At 55.5% G+C, this 20,920-nt stretch overlaps 1 protein-coding gene across 1 annotated transcript in view; it reads left to right on the top strand.

Moving 5' to 3' along the window:
- Nucleotides 1-20,475, top strand: part of MROH7 (maestro heat like repeat family member 7) — a 44,924-nt gene extending 24,449 nt beyond the window's left edge. Inside the window, exons 13-23 of the mRNA XM_014844368.3 lie at nucleotides 25-163; nucleotides 786-976; nucleotides 3,185-3,322; nucleotides 5,043-5,157; nucleotides 9,081-9,221; nucleotides 9,891-10,070; nucleotides 10,623-10,778; nucleotides 11,056-11,178; nucleotides 14,137-14,239; nucleotides 16,331-16,393; nucleotides 16,927-20,475. Of these exons, the coding sequence (XP_014699854.1) occupies nucleotides 25-163; nucleotides 786-976; nucleotides 3,185-3,322; nucleotides 5,043-5,157; nucleotides 9,081-9,221; nucleotides 9,891-10,070; nucleotides 10,623-10,778; nucleotides 11,056-11,178; nucleotides 14,137-14,239; nucleotides 16,331-16,393; nucleotides 16,927-17,171 (1,594 nt within the window). The 3' untranslated portion in view covers nucleotides 17,172-20,475. The remainder of the gene's footprint in view (nucleotides 1-24; nucleotides 164-785; nucleotides 977-3,184; nucleotides 3,323-5,042; nucleotides 5,158-9,080; nucleotides 9,222-9,890; nucleotides 10,071-10,622; nucleotides 10,779-11,055; nucleotides 11,179-14,136; nucleotides 14,240-16,330; nucleotides 16,394-16,926) is intronic.
- Nucleotides 20,476-20,920: the final 445 nt, after the last annotated feature.

Below are 20,920 nucleotides of genomic sequence, written 5' to 3'. Positions count from 1 at the left end.
AACCATGCCCACCTGACCTCCCAGCAATGGAGCAGAGATGTGGAGGCAGCTGATCCTGCGCAAACCCAGCTGTGATGTCCGCGACCTCCTGGACCTGCTCCTGACCAGCCTGAAGGAGAAGCCTGTCACCAAGAAGGGCCGGGCCTCCATCGTGCCCCTGGCGGTGAGGACCCCCATCACGGCCTCCCTGCCCGCTGGGCTCGGCACACCCAGCTTCTCGTGCCCACTCTGCACAAACAGCTGTGGCCTTGGGCAGTCTGTCTTGGGCTCTTGTTTGTGGTCCACTGGGCGATAACAGTCCTGCAACAGAAGGTGACAGCAGCAGCCTGGGTTATTTGGGGCAGATAACTGTGCCCATGTTAGGAACGAGGAAGAGGCAGGGCACGCCACAGTCCATATCTGAAAACCTAGGTTCAAGTCCCAGCTCTGTCCCAAGGGGCTGGGTGACCTCGGGCAAGTCCCTTCACTCCTCTGAGCTTGTGTCCCCAACTGCCAGTGGGATCCAGACTCTACCTCACAAATGTGGGAGGGGATCCCTCCACCACGATTCTTCCAGGGCTGTGTCAGCATGGGAGAGGCTGGTTGCTGTTATCGTTCTGGGGCGGGGCTCTCCCAGAGAGCCGGGAATCAGGGAGTGGTGCTGGTGAGGGATCTGGGCTTTCCCAGGCTCGGCCAGAGACGAGCAAAAATCCAGGTCCAGCCTCCTAGAGAAGCAGTCCAGGCGCCTGCCAGGGGTACTGGGATGATGGGCCAGGACATCTCACCAGCCTCCCTTCCACCCCCAGGCAGCCAGCGGCCTGTGTGAGCTCCTGTCCGTCAACAGCTGCGTGGGCCGCGTGAGGCGCATCTACCCGCAGCTGCTCCTGGCCCTGCTCATTCAGGTCCATTACCACATCGGCCTCAACCTGCCCGGCCACGTGGCTTCCCGCAAGGACGCCAAGAAGGACGCACAGCCCTCTATCTTCGTGCCTGTGCGGTATGCTCCTGCTGTCCCTGGCAGGGGGAGGGCCACCCAGCAAGGGCCTTCCCAAAGCCTCTAGGGCAATGGAACCACAGAAATTAGCATTGGGATTAGAAGAGAAAACAGAAGCACACTTTCACGAGAGCTGATAATTTGTTCGAGACCATTTCTGAGCACTGCCGTGTGTGTCGGCCTCTGCTCCGGGCTGGACCACAGGGAAGACCAGGCCTCCCTGGGGAGCTCACGCTTCCATCTTGCTTCCTCCTCCCCAGAGATCTTAGTGTATTGGGTTTGTATCCAGGGCCCAACCACTTTATTTTTAACTACTAACCGGAATAGGTAATTTATGCACGTGACAAAAATCTCAAAAGACGTTGAAAATGAGCCTCCTTCTTTCCTCTCTTTACCCCAGTTATCTGCCCCAAATTACCGGTTCATTCATGCCCTTGCAGAGGTGGTTTATGCAGCCATAAGCACATGTGCTTACATTCTAGATTTTCACACTGATGACAGTGTACCTCGCACAGTGACACGTTTTTCTTTTATCATAGTCTGTATCTCAGAGATCTCTACATATAGAGCTGCCTTGTATTTTTAATAACAGCTGCATAATATTCCTGTGTATAGAATTCCAATGTACTATCATTTATTTAACCAGGATCCTCTTGACTGAGGTGCTTTGCAGCCCTTTGCGATTACAAACAATGCTGTGGGGCGTTTGCTTGTTCATGTGTCTTTATGCACACGTGCGATTGGATATGTGCGATGAAATCCGGAGAGTGGAATGCGTGCATCAAAGGGTTCTGTGTTTATATATTGAGGTGGATCAGGAATATGTGTTGGAAAAAGTTCTTGACCTTTGAGTGATGGAAGGGAAAAGGAAGACCTCCTAAAGCACCTACCCATAGAGGGCACCACCTCCAGTAGTGTATGAGTGTTCATTTCCCCACGCCTTGGCCAGCACAAGGCATCATGAAACATTTTTATCTTTGCCAATCTAAAAGTTGGAAAAAATGGTATTTTGCTGTAATTTTAGTTTGCGTTTCTCTTATTATGAGTGAGGTTGAGGTTTAAATGCTATTTGTGTTTCCTTTTCTGTGAGCAAACTGTTCTTTGCCCAATTTTAAGTAGGACTGTTGGAATTTTTTCCTATTAATTTGTAAGGACTCTTTATATATTAAGGAAATTAACTGTTTGTCATTTGTATTCCAGCTTGTCACTTAACATGCAACTACTTTATGGTCTTTTACCATTCAGAAATTTTACACTTTTTATGTAGTCAAGTTTCTTGGTCTTTTCCTTCTTGGCCTCTAGTGTGTTACGCTCAGAAAGTGTGCTTTGAGGGCAAAGAGCAGGCAGTGGAGCAGCCGGGCTTGAAGTGAGAGTGTGTCGGGTTGAGTCCTGGCTCTGTCGCTTAGTGCTCTGTACTTTGGTAAACTAATGGGACCGCGGGGCAGCTTAGATGCCTTGCTTATGATAGGGGTGAGGGGTCAGGTGTGTCATAATCTCTTAAAGTTAGTGTCTAGGTTTCTGGAAAGCTTTGTTTAACTGTAAACTTCATTTCACACGTTGTCGGGTCTACTTTAATGGAGGTTTGTGTGTGTGAGTTTGTCACGTCTGTGAGGACCTAGGCTGGGCCAGGTGCACAGTGGGATGTGTACACATGGCCGTGCCCGCCTGCTCCCTCACGGCGGGGCTTCTTGGCTCACCGGGAGCTGCAGAAGCACAAAGGCCTGAGGCCCAGCGGTCAGTCCACAGGTGGTCTACGTCCCCGGGGGCTTCTGCTGTGCCTCCAGGTCTGGAGTCACCCCTTCAGTGTCCGAGGGGGTGGAGGACTCGGACCTGGACAGGAGACTGTCCCAGTGAGCAGAGAGGACGGTCCCGCAGGGCACCGCCCAGCTGTGGGGAAGCTGAGGGCCAGAGTGTGACAGGACCGGGGCTGGAGGCCCCTCTGGCCCGCACTCCGGGAAGGGAGGCTCGGGAGCGAGGCGGGGGGAGCCCTGTCCCCGAGGGAGGGGAGCGTGGCTTCTGTTGGCGCTCTCGTTCTCAAAGCTAGTCATTATTTTCAGAGCCACCTTTTGTGGATCCACTGACCCTGACTATCTAACAATAAACATGGCGGAGACAAGCTCGTCTGGCCACATGGGAGCCCACGGTGGGAGAGGCCCCGCGGGAGGGAGGCCCTGTGTGTGACATGAGGTCTTAGCCCCCTTGTCTTGGCAGCTGGGTAGTCAAAGTGGTGAAAACCCTGCTGCTGAAGATGGGCTGCTCGTACGAGGCCACCTTCCTGGAGGACCAGGGCGGCTGGGAGCTCATGGTGCAGGCAGAGAACCACCACCGCGGAGTGTCCCTGCTGGCAAGGTGAGGCGGGGACCGCCCGGCAGGCCAGAGGGCGGGTAGAGACCTCGGCATCCGCAGACAGCTGGGGTCTGCATCTCTCTGGGCCAGGGCCTTCACTCAGTCCATCTCTTCCTCTACACCCGGGGGAGTATTGTCGACCTCGGCAGGTGGACGGTCCCACTGTGAGAGATGGCACGGCTCTGCGGAGGCCAGCTGTGGCTACACCAGCACCTGGCGATTGCAGAGCACCTGTCTCCCCGCACTGTGACTTTAGTTCCCACACGAATACAGAGATGGTGGGATAGCTGAGTAGTTAAGAGGGTGGCTTTGGGGAATTCCAGCTTGCTACTTCCCAGCTGTGTGAGCCGGGGCAAGTTACCTCCCCTCTCTGTGTCTTAGTTTTCCTTTCAATAGTATGGAAATAATGATAGGACCCACCTCGGAGGTTTGGGGTGAGAGTGAAATGAAGTACTTTGAACAGCCCCTGGCACGTGGCAGACTCCACACAGGCCAGCTTCCACTACGGTCATGGTGACGTGGAACAGGGATCACTCAGGCACATTTTGCAGAGGAGGATGCCAAGGTCCAGAGAGGGACAGCTGTGAAGGCCACACGGCCAGGAAGTGGCAAAGCTGGGAAACGACCTGCTGACCCAGACCGGGCCTCTTCCCTGCAGCCACACACAGCCTCCCACGGGGTCGGGAGGGGCGCCCTGACTCCGGTGATGTGACTCCTGTGGGCACAGCCTGCTCTTAGCCCTGCACCAGCGTGCCCAGGACGGGGCTCTCCCAGGGCCCTCAGGATATGACATCTGTGGAGCACTTACTATGCTCTGGGCACTGTGCAGAGCGCTGTATGTATGTGGATTATTCCATGTAATCCTCACCATGACCTGTGAGGTGGCACTATGGTTATTCCAGTGTTACTCATGAGGAACTGAGGCCCAGAGAAGTTAAGCGACTTGCCCAAAGTCACACAGCTAGTGGTCGAACCAGAATTTGAACCAGGCTGCCTTATTCCAGCCTCTGCATGGCTGCCACACTTCCCTGGATTCACCAATTGATGGAATGCGGTGCGGTGGTCCTCAGCCTTGAGAGAGCATCAGAATTATCCACGGGGCTTGTTCAAATGCTGCTGGGTCCGCCAACAGAGTTTCTGGTTCAGTCCATCTGGATGGGGCCCAAGAATGTGCATTTCTAGCAAGTTCCCAGGTGATGCTGATGCTGCTGGCCCAGGGCCAACACTCTGGCTTAGTGGAAAGAATGAGGCAGCTAGGGTGGGGAGCCCTGGGACAGGGGTCCAGCTCTGTGACCTCGGGCAGTTCACGGTCTGAGCCTCTGTTTCCTCATCTATGAAATGGGATAATAATGGCAGTCTGCCTCGAAGGGCGATGGGGGTATCAAATGCACTAACGACGTGAAAGTGGCGGTGGCTGCCTGGCCCCTGGCGCTTCCTCCCGAAGTGGTCCTGTGTGGTCAGGGGTCTTAAGCCTGTCTCACTCACTGATTTGCTCTGTGCTTTCCGACAAGTTGCTTTCCTACTCTGGGCCTCAGTTTCCCCTTCTATAAAACGAAGCAGTTAAACTGGATGTCCTCTGAGATCCTGTCCGGGTGGGAAATCCTGGGAACACAGGAACCCAGGTGACCCTGGATTGCCTGGAGTTTAGAGTGTCACGGCCAGACCCCCACCCAGCAGGTGCCCCCAGGGCTGGAGAGCCTAAGGGGCCTGCCCCTCCCCCCAGGGCCATGGTGCACTACTCCTGCCAGGAGCTGTGTCGCATCCTCTACCTGCTCATCCCGCTCCTGGAGCGAGGCGACGAGAAGCACAAGATCACCGCCACTGCCTTCTTCGTGGAGGTACCGATGGGGCTGGGCGGGGGTGGGCGCTCCTCGCCAGCCTTCCCTGAGCATGGCCTCAGTTCACATTACTGGTCGTCTGTCCTGTGCAAACAGCACTTAATGGTTTACAGTCTTTGCTGAGCATGATTCCTCTTGAGTATGAAGACCTCGTGGGTCTCCCTCCCTCCTTCTCTCCTCCTCTCTCCACCTCTGCACCCTGTTCTGCTCCTCCCAGATTCCCCCAGTGCCCCAGGCACCCATCAACCTTTGCTGGGCACCACTGTGTGCCAGGCGCTGGATTGGAGATACGAGATTGGAGACACAAATATGAATTTGACTCCCCTCTGCCTTCAAGGGATTCTTGGTGTGGCAGGGGAGACAGAGGATATCCCAATTATAACGTGGGGTGCCATAGGGTGACTCGTGCTATGATGGGGGCAGTCCAGGCTGTAGTGGGAGAATACTTGATCAGGGGGATCAGGGAGGGCTTCCTGGAGGAAGTGACATCTAAGCTGAGGGAGTCGGGGGTGGGGGTTACTCGGGGGTGGGCAGTGCTGGGGAGAGATGAGCCAGGAGAAAGTTGGTGGGGTCAGACCCAGACGAGGAGACTCACCAATGACAATAGGTACCATCACTGTCTTCCGGGCATGTACTGAGAGCTTCAGGCACATTGATTCCTTCCTCCCTCACGATGATCCTACGGCAGAGACGCTACTCCGTCCCCTATTTTAGAGGTGGAAACTGAGGCACATATCTGGGTAACTTTCCCAAGGCCACGCAGCTCGTAAGCAGCAGATCCAGGATTCAAACCCAGATATCTGGGCTCTGAAACCCATTCTCTCTCTCTTTTTTAAGTTTTTTTAAAAATCGTGGCAAAATATATATAACATAAAAGTTACCGTTTTAATTTTTAAGCGTGCCGTTCAGTGGCGTCAAGTACATTGACGTCGTTGTGCAGCCATTGCCACCATGCATCTTTAGAACTTTTTCATCTTCCTTCCCAAAGTGAAACTCTGCATCCACTTAACAGCAACTCCCCCCACCCCCGCCCAGGCCCTGGCCCCACCACCCTGCTTTCTGTCTCCACGGATCTGCCTGTTCTGGGCGCCTCGGATGAGTGGAACCGTACCATGTTTGTTCTTTTGTGTCTGGCTTATTTCACTTAGCACAATGACCTCAAGTTTCACCCATCTTGTAGCAGGGTCAGAATTTCATTCTTTGAAGGCTGAATCACCTTCTTTGGTGCGTATATACCAATTTTGTTTCTCCATTCATCTGTCCATGGACTTGTAAAACATGCCCTCTTCACCACCACCCTTGCCTGCCTCCTGTGGCCTGCCGACTGTCATGCATGGGGTCCGGGCTAGCACCCGGGGCTGTACAGTGGGGCTCAGAGGCAGGAGGCTCACTGTCTGCTTGGATAGTGGAAGGTTAAGGAAGGCTTCCTGGAGGAGATGCCATTTGAGCTGGGCGTTGGCAGGTAAGTAAGCTTGGCCAGATGGACAGGAGGCAGCACGGCGTCCCAGGCACTTCTTGTGTCTTTTCTGTGATTCCAGCTGGACTGTGAGTCAGGGAGTGGGAGCCACGTCATGTTTGTGTGGCATCCTCACACCTAGCCCTGAGAGGTCCAGGAGGGGGGCTGAGCGGATGAGCAGGCACCTGGAGGAACACTTGGCCTGGCTCTCCAGGCACCAGCAGAATGTGTCCCCTTCAGGAGGACAAGCCTGGGTCAGGGTCAGTGTCCCGGGTTCCGCCAGCTCTGGGGAGGGAAGGGAAGGTGCCACTTCTCAAGGGTCCGCTATGTGCCCAGCGCTGCGCTGACCTCATTCATGCTGCACGCTGTCTGCACGGCGCAGCTGCACAGAGGGCCTGTGAGGCTCGAGATGCTCACGTTTCGGTGAGGAAAGGGCATTTTTCAAGGTCACAGAGCTCCGGGAGTCCAGAGGGATTCAGACCAGCTCTGCCTGCCTGGCTCCTCTTTCCTCGTCAGCCTCGAGGGACAGGCGCTGCCCTCTCAGTCTGTCAGTGGCTGCCACACGGATTCTGGGGGAGGGGTGGAGGGTGGACGGTGCCAGACCTCAGGGGTGCTCCCACGTCCACCACAAGGCCAGGGACTCTAGGCTTAACCGTCCGCAACATTGCCCTGGACCCTGAGCAGTGGCCCTCCCTCCCTGGGGCCAGGGTCCTTACCAGGTCCAGTCATTCTTGCACTCCTCAGAGGAGGTGGCCTGCTCCTGGCCAGAGCCAGGCCACCACATTCATAGGGATGCTTTGACATAGCCTCAGATGACCCCCCACCCCGCCGGCTCCCCAGTCCCCTCTGCTGTGATGGTCTGTGTGTGTGCTTGCTTCTCCCAATGGCGGTGAACTCCTCAAGGGAGCTGCGTGACCTTGGGCGAGTCACTGAGCCTACCTGTGAAATGCCCGCCTCCTAGGGTTTTGAGGAGGATTAATTGAGTTCACGTGAAGCACTTAGGGCCATGCCTGGCACAGAGGAAGTGCTCTCTGCGAGTCAGTTGTGTTGCTATTACCATTATCATTACTCCTTTCTGTGTCTCTGGTGCCCTGTTCAGAACCTGGTGCACAGCAGGCTGAGTTTCCGTCACCTGGGTGGGTGGACGGAGCCTTTCCTGGCCCCCACTCCCATCCTGCCCCATCTCCCTAGCTCTCTCGTCTCATCATACAGACACATGGTCTCGAAAGTCATAGTGGATGAAGGCAAGGGAACAGATGGGAGAAACGTTTACGAGGACGACTAGGCAGGAATGGAAGGCGGGGTGGCTGCAGCCGGTGGGGAGGGCAGGGAGGGAGAGGAGGGAGATGGGGCTGATGCCAGGTTTGGGGCGGGGACAAGGGGGGCTGGTGGTGCTAACCCTGCAATGGGGGACACAGGAGGAAGGGCAATTCTAAGGAGAAAAGGAACCAAATTTCATGATTTGTGCAACAAGCATTCCCTAAGCACATACTCCGCACCAGAGCTTGTGTTCGCTGACAGGGACCCAAGGAGGAATGGCTGTTTGTGTCCTCAAGGAAGCCCCCTGTGGGACATGCAAAAGCAGATGGGGGCACGAAGGTTTCCATGTTCAGGGCTCCCAGGGGCCCAGAGAAGGGGGCAGTCAGCCTAGGTGAGGCAGCTTGGGGAGAAGCAGGCTGGTGGTAAGATAGTGGGCTGGAGGGTGGGCATGGTGTGAATGAGGCCCAGAGGCAATCAAGCAGGGCCGATGGCAACAGGCAGTGGGGGCCCCAGGGGCTCTGAGCTAGAGAGTGGCACATTCGGCTTTGCCATGAGGTGCTGATGGACGTCGGGTGGAGGTGTCCAGGGAGCTCTGGACAGGGCTGGGACTGGAGACGGAGGCTTGGGAGTCATTTGTGTAAGGAAGCAGGTAAGATCCTGAGAGCGGGTGCTCGCCAAGGAGAGTGGGCAGCGGGGCAGAGAGGACAGGGCTCAGGGTCCCAGCACGGAGGCCAGGTGGAGACAAGAAGCCAGGGGCGTGGACTGACTAGACCCACGCTGTCCAGCACGATAGCCATGAGCCGCCCAGGGCCTGTTCAGCCCTTGAAATGCAGCAGTCTGACTCGAAATGTGTCGTAAGCATAAAATTCACACCAGGTTTCAGATTTGGTACAAATTTTTTTTTTTAAAAAGTACAAAATATATCAATAATTTTTATATTGATTACATGTTGAAATGATAATATTTTGGATATATTGGGTTAAATAAGATGTATTATTCATTTCACCTATTTCTTTTTACTTTTTCAATGTGGCTGCTAGAAAATTTAAATGTATGCATGTAGCTCGTGTTGGATAGCACTGACCAGACAGCAGTCGTTCGTGCCCCACACTCATCGCTGGTCATCCTCGGGCACTTCCAGGGTGCGGGGAACACGGGGGGCTGCCCCGGCCCTGGGCCCAGCGAGTAATCCCCGTTCCTTCTTCAGCTCCTCCAGATGGAGCAGGTGCGGCGGATCCCTGAGGAGTACTCTCTGGGGCGGATGGCAGAAGGCCTGAGCCACCAGGACCCCATCATGAAGGTGCTGTCCATCCGAGGCCTGGTCATCCTGGCCCGCAGGTCTGAGAAGGTGAGTGGAGGGTGGAAGAGAGCCCGGCCCAGCGCCACCCCCGGCTGGCGGAAGGATGAAGCTTGGCCATCACCGACTTTCAGATCCTAGTGGCTAGAATCGGAGCTCATTTCTGCCCCTGCCTCAGTTGCCCCATCTGTAAAATGAATATCCTTTAATAATTCCCTATATACTTCATTCTTTTTGAGATAGTTTCTAATCCAGATTTTTCACAACGAGCCTAAAGGCAGTGTATGTACGAGGAGTTGGGGATGGCAGGAATTACTCCTATTTTACAGATTAGAAAACTGAGGCCAGGTTGTTGGTGTCTCATTAGCACTGTAAGAAGTGCTTTGTTTTTCTCTGCCAGGCACTGTTGCAGCTCATGATGTGGCCAGGACGCAGGGACAGGATGTGGACTCAGAAAACTAGCTAACAATGCAGGGTATCATCCACCCAGTGGGAGGAAGGGAGTTCACAACAGAGACTCGGGTATCGGGCCAGGAGGAGTCAGCGAGGGCTCCCGGGACAGCAAGGGCTTGAGCGAGGGCACTGCAGGCAGGTGGGATGGCACAGCAAAGGCCTGGCAGTGGGACTTGCTTCTCCTCATTCATCTCAGTGAATCAGAGGCTGGGTCTCCCGCCTGTTAGCCCAGGTAGGAGTCCCCATCCCAATGTTCCTGCCCGACAGGCTGCCAAGGTGCAGGCCCTCCTGCCCGCCATGGTGAAGGGCCTGAAGAGCATGGAGGGGCTGCTGGTGGTGGAGGCAGTCCACAACCTCAAGACCATCCTCAAGGCACAGGACCGGAAGCTGATGGACAGCTCGGTCTATGTGGAGATGCTGCAGGTCCTGCTGCCACACTTCAGTGATGTAAGGACGCCCGCAGGGTGGGGGTGGGATGGATTGGGGGGCTGCACATGCAGGGAGGTTCCGTACTACCCTGGGGGCTGCAGTAGCTCCCACACCCCGCTGGGACCTGGGCAGGGCCCGGTCAGCCCAGAGGAGGGGCACCTCATTCCAGCTGGTCCTTCTGTAGTTGGTTCGCCCAGAGAAAGTTCTTTTTCTAACTGGTTCTCACAGAGGGGCTCTTCTTCTGTAATCAAGGCTCCCAGGGAAGGTGACTTCCTTTCCATTGGTCCACCTAGAGGGGGCACAGTTTTTTGATTGGTCCCAGCAGAGGGGGCATTTTTCCACTTGATGGTAAGTTAGTGGGGGTCCTGGCTGGGAAGAGTGGGCAGAGCTAGGATCCAGGTTCCAGTGAGGGGGGCACTGGCCCCAGAGCAGCTTCACTGGGTGCCTCTTGTGCCTGGAGGGCTCCTCAGAATGAGTGGAAGGGAGGCTGTGGTGCTTCCAGGTGGGGCACAGAGGCCCAGGTACCTCCTGGAGGAGGGAGCACACCTGAGCCTCCGGGTTCTGCCCCAGTCGCGAGAGGAGGTGCGCTCCTCCTGCATCAGCCTGTACGGCAAGATGGTCCAGAAGCTGCGGTCGCCTCGCACCCCGGCCTTGGAGGAGCAGCTGATCAGCACCTTGGTGCCCCTGCTGCTGACCATGCAAGAGGGCAACACCAAGGTGGCCCAGGTGAGTGCACATGGGTTCCGAGCTCTGTGGGTGCACCTCCCTTTGTGGAAACCAAATCAGAATCAGTAACATCCGTAGTCGGCAGTCATTTACGTCCAGCCATGGCCGTTTCCCCAGGGCACCCATGTCAGGACTCCTCTCCAAACAGCCAACTTCCCTTGTACATTTCACCTAGGAATTGATTTTCCAAAACCCAGTTTCACTCAGTTTCTTTCTGGAATACGTCCGGCTGTCCTGGAATTCCTCAGCTCTAGTGTTCTCCTGCTGTTGTCCCCAGAAATGTGTGAAGACCCTGTTCCGCTGTTCTTGCTTCATGGCTTGGGAATTGCCAAAAAGAGCTTATAACCAGAAGCCCTGGGACAGCCAGCAGCAGACGGTGGCCAAAATTTGCAAGTACCTTGTGAGTGCTTCCCAGACAACAGTGGCTCCTTATGAGCACGTTGGGGGTGGGCACTCCTTTCCCTTGTCTTCCTTCTTTTCACACAGCATCCTGACTGGTGACTCCACTCCCACCTACAGGTGGTCACTTCTGAATATCCATCTCCGTCTCTGACTTCTCCCCATCTAGGGTTCCCTCTCCATTGGCTTACTGGGCATGTGCCCTGGCTGACCACAGGCACTTCATTTCTCTTCTGAACTGACAGCCTCCCTGTGTCAACTCTGCTCTGTTCCTCTAGATCCCCAAAGCTGAAACCTAGAATCATCCTAGACATTGCATTTCCCTCACTGTCCACACTTGATCAACCTTAAATATCCTAAATAACTCTGAATATGTTTTTCCCTTCCCATCCCCACTGTCATTGCCCATCAGGTCATGGATGTCTCTCAACTGGGCCACGGGTCCAGCCATCCAGTGGGTTTCCCAGTCTTTAATCTCGTCCCTTCCAATCCATTCCCCACTCAGGGCACCAGAGTGGTCTTGTTAAAACACAAGTGTGTCTATATGATCTTCCTGCTCGAAGGCCATCTTTGGCTCCCTTTTCCACAGCAGTCATTCCCCGTGTATATTCTCTGCGACACCAGTGCTATGAGATCTGCCCACAGGGGAGCAAGGGAGTTCCAAGACAAACAGGTTTGGGAAATACCGTGTCGCCGTCTTCCTCCTGGAGGTGTGCCATGACACCAGCGTGTTGAAGGCGCTGAGATGTTCTGTGCTGAGGAAAGGTGCCATGGTTGCCTAATTCCTGGTTTCCCAAACTTATTTAGCCACAGCACCCCCTTTCTAGGTAACCCCCGGGAACATCCTGACGTAGGAGTGAGCCACAGACACATGGTGACACACTGCGCAGCAGTACAGCCCAGGCCCCCTGCATGGCATTTGGGAAGCTTGTCCTCTCGTCCCATCTGCCCTCCCTCTTGTCATGGGCCTGGTTCCAGACTCCGGGTCAGAGATTATCACGCAGGACGTTTATGAGGGAGCGCCCTTGGGATCAACTCCTATCGGGGGAGGGGAGGGGGCATGAGTGGCAGGGGGACAAGTTGAGTTGCAACGCAGCTTCAGGGGAGGTCCAGCCAAGACTACGGTGAGAGTGCCAACACCAGGGCCAGGGCTCAGCTCTTTACACCCGTGTCCACCGGTCATTGGATGCCAGGCACCCTGGAAAGGGGCGTAGCCTTGGGCCAGCAGTCCTCTCCAGCTGAGGCAATCTGCACAGCTGGGGGAATAAATCCTTTATATCTGAAGGGGCATGCCAGCATCCCCCACATCAGGCTAACCAAAACATACCAAGTAACAGATTGTTGCTAGGATTGAGAGAAGGTCTTGACACTGCCACTATCAATAATGCTCAAACCTCTGCGATCCAGGGTCTTATCATTACCATCATTTAACAGATGGAAAAAGAGGCCTGGAGGAAGTGTTTGGCCAGCAGACACCTACAGTGACCGGTGTCTGGGCAGATGATGATCATGAGTGGCACGGAAGTGGTGGGGCCCCTGGCAACCTGGAGGGCTCAGGCCCTGTCGAAAGCACGAGTGGAGTGCTCCAGCTCACCGTGCAGGCCCCTCTTGCCAGGTCGTCTGGTTTCACAGGAGAAGCTAGAAACTCAGATATTTATAAGACGTTACTTAGCAACCAATTTAGCTTGTTTAAAACACTTGCTGGCCACTGTTCTGCTGGCAACTTGTGGCTCGTGGGCTGCAGGCTTGTGACCTCTGCATTAGACCCCCTCTGGATTCTTCTTTGCTCTCCAGGTGTGAACAGCGTTGCTTATATGAAGGTCAACTGGTAGCCTTAGCTTTAAGAAGGGGTTGGTGACCTCTTCATTCATTCATTCTGTTAATCACCCAACAATTTCTGGGCACCTTTGCCACGCCAAGCTCCGTCTAGGGTGCTGAGGACTCTGAGCTGAGTGAGAGGGCCCCTTCTCTTGGGGGAGCTCCAGATCCAATGGGGGAGATGGGTATAAATAATTACAGCACAACGTCACATATGCCATGACAGAGGCTGTGCAACGTGTTGCAGAAACATCAAGGGTGGTGGGATCAGCTCTGCCTGAGGGTTGTGGAAATCTTCAGGGAGGAGGAGCTCAGCCTCAAAGGATGAGAGGGAATTCATCAGGTGAGGAAGAGAGGGAGGGGCACTCCAGTCAGGAGCAATCGCTTGTACCAGGCACAGATCTGGGGAGAGCTGGGCTGCATCCTGAATCTGGAGCATAGTGTGCGTGGCAGGTGGGGGCAGTGGTGGGAGCTGAGGCTGAGAAGGGACATGAACATGAAGGCTTTGTGTGCCAGGCCCAGGAGTTGACTCCCTGACTTGCAGGGGTGGTCGAGAGGGGAGTGATCAGATCAGATTTTTCCTCATCTCCTTTAATAGCCTTTTAGTGGGATGGCTGCCCTCTGATTTCTACTTGATCAAATTCATCCTGAACACCACAGTCAGACTATTTTGCCCAAAACATTGCTTTGTCATTGCCATATCAAGAATGAATGCTGGCTTCCTATTTTCTAATGTACAAATAAGCTCTATTCCTGTCTGGCTTTTAGGGGTTTTTAAGACCCTCCTAACTCTCCAGTTTATTGCCACTGGTCTGTAACTTGAATCCTTCACCCTGGTCCAACCTGTCTTCTTATCCATCATGTCCTCCTCATGCTATGTCCACTCTCCCCTCTGGCTGGGATTTAGAACTTTCCCTCTAGCTGCAGTAGGGGGTGGTTTGGAAGAGGAGACACCGAAGGCAGAAAGCCCACTGAAGCTATTGCTGTAATCAGCTAAGAGAAGATGAGGCTGGCCTCTGGGGAGCTGGGGCAGAGGCTCGGTTGGGGAGCAGAGATGTTTCAGAGGCAAGGGGACAGGACTCGGGAGGGGAGGCTAGTCCCTTTGAGGGCACGGCACTCCCAGGGTTTCTGTCTGTCCCAGGTGAGTACCCACCGAGACAGCGCCTTCATGTTCCTCAGCCAGAGCCTGGAGTATGCCAGGAGCCCCCGGGCCTCCCTGCGGAAGTCCTCCATCATGTTCATAGGTAACCTGCCTCGCACAGCAGGCCCTGTGCCAGGGCTGCCTGCTCTCCAGGGTGTTTCCTCCCCTTGGAAGGAAGCTGCCGGCCCTTCCAGCACTGGGTGGATGCCTCCCCCTGGGTGAAGGCTTGGCCAGCAGATGGCCATGGTACAGATCAGAAAGTCTTCTCTCCTCTAAGATCATAGCTTGGGAAGTGGGCCACAGGCTGGATTTAGCCCGGAGTCCTTGTGCAGGGCACAACCTTGGCAACTGTATGCAGCAGAAGTGCTGCCCCGCGCCCCCAGGTCTATGGCATGGGTCCAGGCCTAGCAGGAGCCTACCACTGACTGCGGCAGGAGGGGCCGAGTGGCAAAGTGCAATCTCAGTGACATGACCCCCTTCCTGTGTGACCCCAACTGAGTGATTTACTCCCACTGAGCCACAGTTTCCTCATCTGTAAGATGGGGCTCAACGGCTTCACAGACTGCATGAGAATATTTTTTAAGAGGTGATGCCTGGCCTGTCAAGACGCTCAGTCAATGTCAATCACCTTCCTTATTTCCCACAATCCCAACCTCCACCTTTCTAGGGAGAAAACAAGTAGCACGTTCCCCTCCCCCAGGATCCCCCCACCCCCCACTCACAGGGCCCATCTGTCAGCATGCTGGGTGTCTCCTCCCAGCTACATCCCTCCTCTCCCCAAACCACCACACTCTTTACCAAGGCCCAGGCACCCTGCTGCCAAGAGGACTGGAGAGGAGGGCGCCCGGCCCCCAGCTCGTAGAGCAGTGTATCCTTTGGCACCTTTTCCTGATTCATTGGCAGTTTCTCACTCCTCCAGCCCGCCGTGTGCCCTTCACTGGTTTGTGTAGCAAACATGGGTTGGTCCTCCTCTCTGTCAGCCGCTGTGCTCAGAGCAGAGAAACAAAGCTTCAGGATGATGCTGCAGGAAGTAGGGAGTAGCTGCTAATGTGCTCAGTTCCAGGACAGAGGAGCAATGCCCAGGCCTGGGGGCACCCCCAGAATGTGGGGCCTGCTCAGAGGCGGCTCCTCACATGGAGTGCCATCATTTTCTAGATGCTCATTTCTCTAAATCTTGCTTCAAATTAACCACTCCTAAAAACACTGGTGTTTATCACCCTGGGAGTCCTCTATGTGCCAGGCCTGTGCTGGGGACACGAAGCCAAGCAGCACCCTTGTCTGCCTGCAGACGCCCCAGCGCAGTGCACTGATTCCTAACCGCTTCTGGGTTATGGATCTTTTGTGAGTCCCTGAAGAAAGTTATGAACATTTTCTCTAGAAAAATGCATACACGCATGCAATTGTGCAATGTGACTTAAAGATCCTCAGAGACTGCCCCTGCCACTCCCTTACCCCCCAGCAGATCTAAGTTAAAGAGACCCCTGGTCTGGTGGGAGAGATGCAGAATCACAAGTGAAATACAACACAGAATATACAGATAGAGAGAAACTCACAGATGCTCTGGGAACCCAGAGAGGCGCCTCACCCAGCTTGGGGGTAGAGTAGGAAGGAGTTCCTGGAGCAGCGACCATGTTAGGCCGAAAATTCAGGGATAAACAGGGAACGAGCTAGGCACAGAAGTGTGGGAAGTGCCTTTGGGAGGTTGGGCCTAATCAAGCATCTGCAGGTACTTGGGGAGCCAGGCACTCCGGCTGGGAGGGAGGGCTGAGCAATGTGGCTGAGCACCTGGGTCTCAGCCCTCCAGGGGCCCTGCCAACCGCTTGCCTGGAAGATCCATAAAGCTCTCAGTGTCCTTCATGTTATTGCTGCTCAGACTCCCTGCAAAAGGGGCAGCAGACACACACCTTCCCAGGGCTCAGATGAGGACGTTAAGGGCCAGCCTGGGTGAGGGACCACATAGGGCCACACTGTCAGAGTGGGCTGCAGCCCAGATCCTGCCTGTCCTGGTGCCATCCCTGCCTGCTGGACCTGCCACCTCTCCAGGACTACTCCTGTGGAATCTATCCCAGGGCCTTATCTGTGGGGCTGGAGGAGGGTGGGGAGAGCTTCCCTGAGGAGGTCTGGTACCAGGGTGGGATACGGGTGGGGTCGGAGTCAGGAGGTGGAGGCACTCACCTCTTGGATTATGCCCAAGGGTCGCTGGTCCCCTGCATGGAGAGCTTAATGACGGAAGATTGTCTGAACGAAGTTAAAGCCAGTAAGTCATGGCCCGCGTTGGTGAGGTTTCAGAGCCAGTCAGTGGATGAGGAAGCTCGCAGGGGGTAATAGGAAAGGGGAGGGATGTGGGCCAGGGCAAGGGACTCCAGCTCAGCCCAGCTGTGCTAGTCTTCATCCAGGCGAGTACACGTTAGGTACCGTCGGGTTACCAACACAGAACACACAGCCCCACCTTGGGGAGCTCACAATCCAGGAAACAGGCTCAGAAAATAAGACCAAAAACCACTGAGTGCAGGGCAAGTAGTTCAGACTCTTAAGTGAGCAGGTTAATTTTGTAACTGGGGAAGCTGATGGGAGCCTGAAGGTAGGCTGGGGCAGTCCAAGAAGGCTTCCTGGAGGAGGCAGGTTTTGAAAGATGTGAACAATTTGAAGAGCTGGGAGGAAGTTGAGATGAGAGGATGATGATCAGAGGGTGCCTAAGCCAAGGCATGGAAGTGAGAAGAAAGGAGGGGATGTGGGACACATGTGGGGACCTGGTCTTAATAAGTGGCCTCTTCCCTCCCCATAACCCAGCTCTGGAAAACCTGAGACACGATCCAGAAGCATCAGTTTGCATCTATGCGGCCCAGGCCCAGGCCCAGATCCTGGCCAGCTGCTGGAGGAACTCCTGGCCACTGCCGCACGGGGACACGTGGGTGTGTGACCCGGCCACCACCCACCGCTGGAGCCCTAGCTGTGAGAACCTGCCCACTTCCCACCAGCGGCGCTCCTGGATCATGCAGGCACTGGGCTCCTGGAAGATATCCTTGAAGCAGTGATGTCCCCAAGCCCCCAGCCCTCCTCAGGGTGGCCACGGTCCCAGCCATGTTCACTGTAAATGCCATGTGGCTTACCTCTTCCTGCTGAGTGTTTCTTTGTGGGAGATGCCCTGGGGTCTGGAGCAGCCATTGCTCTGTGTGACAAACCTGTGAGATGAGCACGGCCTTCACTGTTGACTCAGTCAGCATTTACAGACTCATATAGGCTGTTTGTCCACATGTTATGAGTGGGGAAGCTGAGGCTCAGAGAGGTGAAGTAGCTTGCTCAAGGTCACACAGTAAGTCTGCTGGATGTCTCAGTTTCCCCTCCCCGACAGGGAGAGTCAAGAACAAAGGAGATGATGATTTGGGTGGGCTTTGGGGGAGGAAAAGAAGAGACTCCCCTGCCCCATGACATCGTGCACATCCCAGAACCCTGGTCTGAATCCCACCCTCGAGTCCTCGCCCAGATTGGCCGCCACTGTGATTCGGGCAACATTTATATAGCACCTGACCAGGGCCAGGCCTGCTCTGGGTGGCAGAGACACAGACAGGAACGAGACCCAGCCCCAGGCCCTGGGCAGCTCATGGTCTGATGCAGTGGCTCTCAACCGGGGCTGCTTTCGACCTTGAGGGAATATCTGGCAATGTCTGGAGACATTTTTTGTTGTTACAACTTGGGGAAGGAGATGCTATTGGCATCTAGTGGGTAGAAGCCAGAAATGCTTCTAAACATTCTTCAATGCCCAGGACAGCCCCCACGGTGAAGAATTACCCATCCCAAAGTGTGAAAAGTGCTAGGTTGAGAACCTTTGGTCAGATGGAAGTGTCAGAGACATGTAGACACCAAGAGCCCAGCAGGTCAGCGCGGCGATGCAGGGGAAGCATGGGGGCTGTGAAGTCCAGAGGAGGTGAAGGTGGGGCGTCAGGGAAGGCTTCCCAGGGACGAGACCCCCTCCAGGGGCTTTGGAGAGATGACCACGTGGTGGGCGTGTCTGCAGAGCGGAGCACATGGGACCAAGGCCCAATGGCAGATACATAAGTGCAAGGGAGCCTAGTGGTGAGGGCGGGGGCCGGGGGGGAGTGGCGGGCCAGGGCCAGGTCTCTATGGCCTTGGAGGCTGTGTTAAGGGGGAACCTCATCCAGAGAGCAGCAGGAAGACATGGTGGGGTGCTACGCAGGGAGAGATGTGGGCAGATGTCTGTTTAGAAAGCTCCCTCCTCATGGGGATACAGGAACGCCCAGGCACTGCTGGTGGGAGGGTTGAGGGGTGCAGCCATTCTGGGCAGGAATCTGCCACTATTCAGTCATATTAAGTTCACGCATACCCATGACCCAGCAGTTCCACTTGTGGGCACTCCTCTTGGGGAAATCTTCCCACAGGTCTGTAAAGAGACATGTAGGAGGAAGTCTATCACAGCGTTATTTGTGGTGCCTGGGAGAGCCGGCAGCCTTAGTATGCCTCCTCGGGGATAGGGGGATGGGTGCCATGGAGCCCCAGGCAGCAGTTAGATGCAGTGGGGTACATGCAGCCCCACGGATGGGACCAAACCTAGCGCTGAGTAGAAAAGTGTATCAAAAAGAATTCACATTTTGCAACACTTATAACCTGAAAACACATTAGAGTGGTGGGAGAGGGTAGGAGGGAGGGCTCTGGGGCATAAAAGGGAGTGAATGAAAAAAGGGAGTGGAAGAGAGCTTACTCTGTAGTGGAGTGAAAGAGCTCGCAGTGGCGGGGGTCGGGGGCAGGTGGACAAGAGCACAGACAGGGACACCTGGCTGGTCTTCGGAGAGGAACAGGGGCCTGGGCTGCAGTGCAGGATGGAGAGGGTGACCAGACCTGGGGGAGATTAAGGCAGAATTTTCAGAACCTGGTGGTTGTCAGGATGAAGGAGAGAGAGAGAGAGACAACAGGACCGCGCCCAGGTTTCTGGGTGGACGTTGGGGTCAACAGGGTCCCCACTGAGTGGGCCCTCGGGACCAGGAGTGGGTTTGGAGAGGGACAGTTCAGTCTGGATGTGGTGAGCTTGAGGGGCTTGCAAGCCACGCTCATGGAGACATCCCCCAGGTGGTTGGCTCACAGGGGTGGAGCTCAGCAGAGGAGTCTAACACGGAAACAGACTGGGGATTCATCTGTGTCCGGGGGTGAGGTGAGACCCCCGGGCAAGTGTGTAGAGTGGGAAGAGACATAAGCCTGAGGAGCAGCTACATTCGAGCTCCCACTGGGGATGAGGAGCCCATGGAGCTGACCACACGATCATCCTCCAGTAGATGGTAGGCCAAGGCCATCGGGATTCTGGGCCTGAGAGAGAGTAGGAACTGGGGATGGTTCTTCCACAAGGCTTTTCCATTGCCAAGAATGTTCACAAGCAGTGCCTCCTTTGAATCTTACAGTATCCATACGGAGTTATGGGGAAGGCGGACTGGCTTCACTGCCCACCTTCTACAGACGAGGGCTCAAAGACAGCTGGGCCTTGTCCATGGTCACGCCAGGAATCAGCAGAAGTCTGGGTCCCAGAGCTCTCCCAGCTCCCAGGCCTGAGCCCTCTCCATGCCGAGACACCACTGCTTTCACCATCCAGAACCCAGGTCTGGGGCGGCCTTGACACACGGCAGCTGCCATATTCCGGGTCTCGGTGGCCTCGTAGCACAACAGAGGCTGATAGGCTGAGCTATTGGCTAAGGCCCCCGACAGGCTTGAGTGGGAAGGGTCAAAGAGCACTGGGCAAGTCACTTCCCTGCTCTGAGTCTCCCCCGTCATCACCTGTAAAATGGGTTCTCAGCTCACAGGGTTTTATAGGAATCAGATGAAAAACTGGAATCAAAGGCCTTGTTTTGCAGGCCCTACTCAAGACGGGGGAAAGATATGGAAGAGGAGCACAAGACTGGGAGCAGCTGGGGGAGGAAGTGTGGAAGGGGAGGTCTGGATTTGGAGGGAAGGGAGCACTGGACTAGGTTTTCTGCTGGGTGTGGGCAAGTTAGAAGGGAAAAGAGAGTCCTGGCCCAGGGGGGCTCACAGCCCCTCATGTGTCACCCTCAGCCCTGCGGTCTTCCTCATGCCCATATCAAATGATGACCAGGCCTGCCAGCTCCACTGTCGGGCGTCTTTCCCCTCACTCTCAAATCGCTCAGCAGCAGCCTCCTTGTCAATCTCTTAACCCAGTCTCCCCACATCAAGCCTTCAGCGGCAACCCGGCCTCCCTAAGACAAATGTGCCTTTAGGTCTGTCAGTGGCCCCAGATAACGGGCAAGGGGCAGGCAGGCCCTCTGGCCCCACCGGCCTTGCTGGGCTTCCCTCTTAACTACTGCAGTCCCAACATGCGGGCTGGTGCACACCCCCATGCCTCTCTGCACACAGGCTCCCCCCCCCCAACCCCGCCCCCAAACGCCCAGCACCCCTCAGCTGATCCATCTGCAGAGGCCCTCCTCATCTCTGCCGTCAGCTCGGCATCCCCTCCTCTGTGAAACCTCTCTGAACCCACAGAGAACACCCGCTCCTCCGGGCCTCCACTGTGGGACTGTGACCAGCCCGGTTTAGACTGGTCTGCGGCCCGTCTTTTCTTCTAGGACGGACTGTGGGCTCCCCAAGGCTGTAGCCCCCAATGCAGGGCCCCACGACCACTTGCTGGGTAACCCAGTGGCTGCAGGAAGGCACACGGGCCCCGGGACCTTGCTTCCTCTCAGCGGTGGGGGTCGGGGCCGGCTGACCCCAGAACCAGGCACGTCGGATCACAGCACTCCTGTCCCCCAGGCCCGAACGCTCCCGGGCG

Source organism: Equus asinus, chromosome 5, assembly GCF_041296235.1.
Source record: "Equus asinus isolate D_3611 breed Donkey chromosome 5, EquAss-T2T_v2, whole genome shotgun sequence".
NCBI lineage: Eukaryota > Metazoa > Chordata > Mammalia > Perissodactyla > Equidae > Equus > Equus asinus.
This window is presented reverse-complemented; position numbering and strand designations above follow the sequence as displayed.